This window comes from Aptenodytes forsteri, unplaced genomic scaffold (genome assembly GCF_000699145.1).
Source record: "Aptenodytes forsteri isolate BGI_AS27 unplaced genomic scaffold, ASM69914v1 Scaffold94, whole genome shotgun sequence".
Taxonomy (NCBI): Eukaryota; Metazoa; Chordata; class Aves; order Sphenisciformes; family Spheniscidae; genus Aptenodytes; species Aptenodytes forsteri.
Window position 1 is genome coordinate 8,653,460 of NW_008795017.1, and position 6,346 is coordinate 8,659,805.

A 6,346-nucleotide genomic window follows, 5' to 3' on the forward strand; every position below is an offset into this window, starting at 1 on the left:
CTCTCTCAGCACAGCGTGTGCATAGCTGCCAGAGATGTGACCTCGCTGGATCGGCTGTCCCCAGCCATAAAGCATTCAATCCTCTCACCTTCACTCGCATTCGAGTCCTGTGCGCAGGGTGATGGGATCTGGTCTGTAAAAGGCAGGTATTCCCGATGGTTATCATAATATTTAACGTTTACTCTAAGAAGGCCTTCTTTGCTTGTTAAATTCCTCAGTTTGTTTTCAACAACAGGGGTACTGCCATAGACGGTAGAAGCATCAAGGAAAGAAGTTAAGCCATTGATCTGTTGTCTTGGATTTAGCGCTGATAGATTTCCAGAGAAAATACCATGATTACCAGTGCCGCACGCAGGAGATGAGCGGTAGAACGGCAGGCAATTCATCCCTGCAGTTAATGTATCATTGGTGGTCACCTGCATAAAAAAAAAACACATGTATTTTCTGAGGTGAAGGTAACAGCTGTGGATATGGAATTAAGGCTTGTGTAAATATTTCCATCTTCTGTCTCAGTTTTCAGTTGTTCAGATCTCATCTACTGGAGTGACATATTCTAAACCTGTAGAGACTGTTTTCCTTTGGATTTAAGCGAAGACATTATTTAACCCTTTTTAAGAAAAGACAGAAATAAACCCCAAAACCTTCACTCTGTCATAAGAGCAAGCTACTGATGTAACCTTTTTTGCATAGATCTACACCTAAATTAGCCTGGCTTCACAATCAAAATTCATCATGAAATGTATCATAGTGAAGATGTGAACATCTGGTCAAATTATGTTCTACTGAACACCAAGTGAAACAGCAAGTTTATATGTATACATAAAAATGTAATGAAGAGTTTCAATGTCTGCAGCAGCGCGCTGTAAAAGTTTTGTTTCGATACCTAATTTTAATCCAGTTTCCTAACTAAAAAAGGCATATGTAATTATTCACTCTGCTTTCTGCCAGTCCCCCACAACACTTCCCCCACATTATTTTACAGCGACAGCTGTCTTACGAGTTTTAAATTCTGTCTGTCATTATAAGAAGTAAAGGCTGAACATAGCCTTTGCCAAATGAAAGACTTCCCAGTCCTTTATTGGTTTGACCCACACACAGCCGAAAGACTGAGGTCAAATGGTGATCCAGCCTTTGCGTGGATGCTGGATAGGCAGCATTCATATAGTCTGAACCAACCTGTCGCACAGTCAGCTACTCCAAATATAGGTAAAGGGCATGGAAGAAACGTGTGGGAATTATCAAATTAGATCTTGGCGTATAGGTAAGGGTCTTAGGGGAAAATACAGCCCAAACCAGACAGCTAGAAGCTTTGCCACAAGGAGAGCACTGAAAATGGTGCATGAATAACTTAACAGATGTGGGGAGAGCAGCAGAGATCTTGGAAGAGGATAGAAAGGAAGAAGGAGAAAGGTTTTGTTCACATTATAGGATATCCAAAAGGAAAGCTCGGAACATCAATTCTATTTCAAAGAATAGAGTTCGTCACTAAACCAAAAACTGCCAGGTTTCAAAATAACTAAAATCTATCTTTGTTGTCTAATGCACATTTGGCTTTATGAACTCTGTTTTTTTGAAAAGCACATTATTTCCAAATTCTAACAGCCCTGCATTGTACACCATCAACTAGCCATAACAGCGTGTCAGTTCCAAGAGTTTAGAAAAGATTAACCTCAATTAGAAATGTTATAAAAACCATGGAGTCTGAGTTTCAGGGAATATAAAACTGGGGTTTTCTTATCAATCGATCAACATGAAATAGGAACAGATAACACTTACTAAAGCTGCTGAAATATCCCAGAAAAAAAAATCTTCAAACATTTGACTAAGAGAAAATAAATGTTTTGTACAGACACCTGAACTAACCTTTTTTATTTGTATTCTAATCTTGCTTTTAATTTTTGAAAACTGTTTGGCAGAAGAGAGTGAATACTTCAGGTGTTATATAAAATGTTGTAATTTCTTCTTCATACTTCTAATAATACAGAGACCAGTCTGTGAAGATAAAATAGTCATAGATAATAAATATAGATTATTAGATTGGGGGTAAAAGTAACAAGGCAACTTTGGAAAGGAATTCAAGAGCTTTATATAATAACATCGTTACCTCATTTATTATATCAAGTAAAATTTTCTTACTACTGAGAACTCATGGCAGTAGAATTTTATACCAATAAGGCATTTAAGTTAAGAAAGGGTTTAATTTGGTTTTCAAGTTTTGTTTGGCAAAGAAATTCTACCAATATTTCTTTACTAGTTAGGTTTTAACAAATCAAAGTAGGTTATTTTTGAAGGAAGTATATAATTTCTTTTCCTTTTTCTTTCTTTCACTGATTGCTGAAATCAGTAATTTCTCTGCCTTGGGTTTTCTATTTAGTATTTGTCTCTATTATTAAGTCTCTTGCTATTACTGTGACTTTTTTTTCCCTTCAGCTGGTAAGGTAAGCAAGAAGCTCATCTCATACTACAAATACCTGCCACAGCATTGTATGTGTTTGAGTGCCTCCTGCTTCTAGTTATCAGGAAAGCCTGGAAGAATTCAGGTATCACTGGGGAAAAATGTATGAACAGCCTTTAAGTTGTTAAACAGCAAGGCTCACAACAAAACATATCAACAGTGAATGAAGTTCATACTGAATAAGCTTAGTTAACTGCCTCTGCAATTTCAATTCAAACCGTTCTGTGCCCCAGTGGAGAAAAACAGCAGTAATGAATATTAAGGGGCTGGCAGAACTGTGTAATGCAGCCCTTTCCCTTTTCACGGGATAAGCAGTGTGCAGCCAGCAGCTGAATTTGCAAATGAGAGGTTCCTTACATTATTATTCAAATGACATCAAAAATAATATGAGAAAAAAAAGACCCTTTGCTGCTGAAATGGGTACAGAATCACGTTTTTCTCCCAAACTAATGAAGAATATCCATATCAATTTTTTCTCTGCCTTGGATAATTCTAGAGGAAAAAAACTCACAACAAAACCCTCTCTGGCCACAATAATTTTCCTAGTATAGCTGCACATTGATTTAAACTGTTATATATGCATGGTCGAACCTGTTTATGGTGAAATTCTTTCATGTGTAGGAAAATGAAAGGCACTAATTGTTTCAGTGTACTACAATGTCTAAACTGTTATTTCAGTTAAAGAAAAGTCTTTCTTATTGTGAATTTGTTCTGTGGGGAATGACCTTGTAAAAGGATTTTTGCTGTACACTTAAAAGAGCACATAGCTTATGGTCTATGAAAGTTTGCCAATAAGGAAAACATGTTTATTTGTGGACATGAAACTCGGAAGAGAGTCAATGACCCCATCTGACAGTGAGCTGCTACCTCTGAAACACAGAAGAAAAAGGCAGGGGCTGACTTTGCTGGTTGTTGAGCGTTCACAGACTGATCCATTTGTAGCTGAGACAGTAACCTGTCATGTTGCGTGTCACCTTTTGCAAATCGCCTCACTTTTCTGGGGCTCTGTTTCTTTTCCATCATTTTGTATCTGAACTAACTGAAAGCTTATCTGTATCCGAAAGCTTTTCAGGACTGTATCTTACTATGTGCATGCGCCATGTCTAACTTATTGTCAGCAATGCAATTAATACTGAATAGTCAGTAGCTGTCTTGTGAAAGTCTTGCTAATGCCTCATTATGTCTCACCCCTAACCTGAAATAATCATCTGAGGAATGACAGGTTATGTCCACAACCCTGTTCCATGTGTCAGGCTGCTGTAAAAGAAGTATAAACTAAAGCTAGTGGTTTTTTTCTCTTTTTTTTTTTTCCCACATGATGGGATTCTGAAAAGATACAGAAAAAAATGTTCAGGCTCTACCAGAAGCTACAGGCTCAATGTGAGAATCACTGGGTGAAATTCTATAGCCTTTATTATGAAAATGTCCTGAATAGAAAATCATAATGGTTCCTGCTAACCTATGAATCATTTACCTACACTTGTTATTAATATTAATGCACTACCTCAGCTTTCAATCCTTCATTGAATTGCACTGACTCAGAACATTTTCCAGACAGCTTCCCTAACCTGCACAGTCAGGAGCTCCCTTTCCCCAGTGAAACCCCCAGAGAGGGCGCATAGCTCTAAGCGCAGTTGTCCTTTTCAGTGGGTGGATTGTCCCTTGGGTGCCACTGTTCTAGGAACACAGCAAGAGTGCAAACTGCAGCATCTCTGTTTATATTGTTGGATAATATACTATTGATTTCACTGTCTTTGGAAACCAGCCAGCGTTTCTTCATACACAAAATGAATGTATAAAACTAACTGTGGCTGTTTTCCAAATATTTAATAGGTGGAGATTAGCTTTACTTAAGATTTCAGGAAGAAAATCAGTTCTAGGGGGAAATAGCATTTTGTTTCAGTGTTCAAAAAATAGTTCCTCTTGTCACACTAATAACTACAAGCCCCCTCCTTTATTTATTTTTTTTAATATAGTGTGTATTCTTTGCCTTTCACAAAAACAGTCACAAAATACTAGACATAGTACAGAAAAAGAACAACCATCTTCATATCTGTCCCTCTTTAAGCTGTGAACAACAGAAAAATAACAAAATGGAGCTGAAAGATTCATGGGACTGTGATCAGGTAATGAATCCACAAGTTGGGAAACTTACCTAATACTTACAGGGTTGTGTCTGAATCTCTTTATATGTCCTCCCATGGCCATTCTGAGTTTCAGACACTAACTCCCAAAGGTAACCATGGGTATGCCTTGACCCTGTTCCCCTGCTAGTCTACACTGAGCAGGAGCAGCTCCTAGGCTATGTTCAGTGCTAGATTTAGTACAAGTAACTTGCTTTCAAGAGCATCCTTGAAACATGTTCTGTGATGAATCTCTTCACAGCTCCAAGATAGAAATCCAAAATATGTCCCTTGTTTAGAGCACTGAAGGAGGCACTTGTGGCTATATGCCATGGTGATCTGTGCAGCTTCTTTCTCTCTGCACCGTAATGCCGCTGCCACATGAATAATATTAGCCTTGGCGTCCTTTTTAGAAGATCCCTTAAATTGCCTCCTTTTTAAGCAGATGGAATTTCCAGGCTTGCTAGTCAGGGTTCAGTGATTAGGCTTCTATGGTCCCTGTGATCCACATTTGATTCAAGTTATGGGCAACCGTCTGAGTATTTTCTCAATTGAAAAATCTATTTATTGATAAAAAATGTGGTAGTTTTGCACGTAAAGATCAGTACTAATTGCACTGCTTCAAAGAATATGTCATAAACAGAAAACACAAGCTTTAGAAGACTTTTGCAGTTTTATATCTACAGCAAATTGATTTTTTAAAAATGGGAGTCAAGAGATAGCCACCTTGTGTCATATGGTGGAGACACACTCGACCTCCTTCACACGTCATGTGAAGCACTGCTGGTCAGGGAATGGACTTCTGCCCTTGTGTCTCCTGATAAGACTTTGGAAATGAGAACATTTCTAAGACTATTACTTAACAGCATAAACAGAGTAAATAATTTCTTGCACCAGACAGAAATTTGAGATTTTTGTCAGAACTATGGAAGAATAGCTGTAATTAGGGCTGTTGTGGCCAAACCAGGTTACCCAGACACTCAAACTTGATACTTCATATGTGTCCTAGGAATGTGATTCTTTAAGAAGTCTGTGCTCTTACTGAATGCTCTCAAGCTATGCTTGCAAACATTCAACAGTCCGTATCTGCTGGGTGAGAGAGAAATTCACCTGCCTGTGGTAAAATTGCAGGCAGTCATTAATTTCACTTAGCCTTCCTTGTGTTTTAGATTGTCTCACCAAATGGAAGATGAGCCATCTTTCAACACAAGACCTGATTCAGTTCCCATTACAGTTAGCAGAATATTTTCCTTTATGTTTAATGGAAGTGGAATGAGGCATTTAAGGCAAGAGGAGACTGTGGCATACTTATCAATTACAGTTTGCTAGGGGAAAATATTTTCTATTCTGATGGAACTTATTCCATCAGAACCATCCATTGGGACCGGTACTGTTTAATATCGTCATCAATGACATAGTGAGATCGAGGGCACCCTCAGAAAGTTTGCAGATGACACACAGAAGCTGAGTGGTGCGGTTGACATGCCAGAGGGATGGGATGCCATCCAGAGGGACCTGGACAAGCTCGAGAAGTGGGCCCATGTGAACCTCAAGAGGATTAACAAGGCCAAGTGCAAGGTCCTGCACCTGGGTCAGGGCAACCCCCAGTATCAATACAGGCTGGGGGGTGAAGGGAGTGAGAGCAGCCCTGCCAAGAAGGACTTGGGGGTACTGCTGGATGAAAAGCTGGACATGAGTCAGCAATGTGCGCTCGCAGCCCAGAAGGCCAATCGTATCCTGGGCTGCATCCAAAGCAGTGTGGCCAGCA

The 6,346-nt window shown here is 39.1% G+C and overlaps 1 protein-coding gene across 1 annotated transcript in view; it reads right to left on the minus strand.

Annotated features, from left to right (window-relative positions):
- TPO (thyroid peroxidase) overlaps positions 1-6,346 on the minus strand; it is a 74,017-nt gene that overhangs the window by 27,399 nt on the left and 40,272 nt on the right. The window contains exon 7 of the mRNA XM_009275629.1: positions 13-416. Within this exon, the coding sequence (XP_009273904.1) occupies positions 13-416 (404 nt within the window). The remainder of the gene's footprint in view (positions 1-12; positions 417-6,346) is intronic.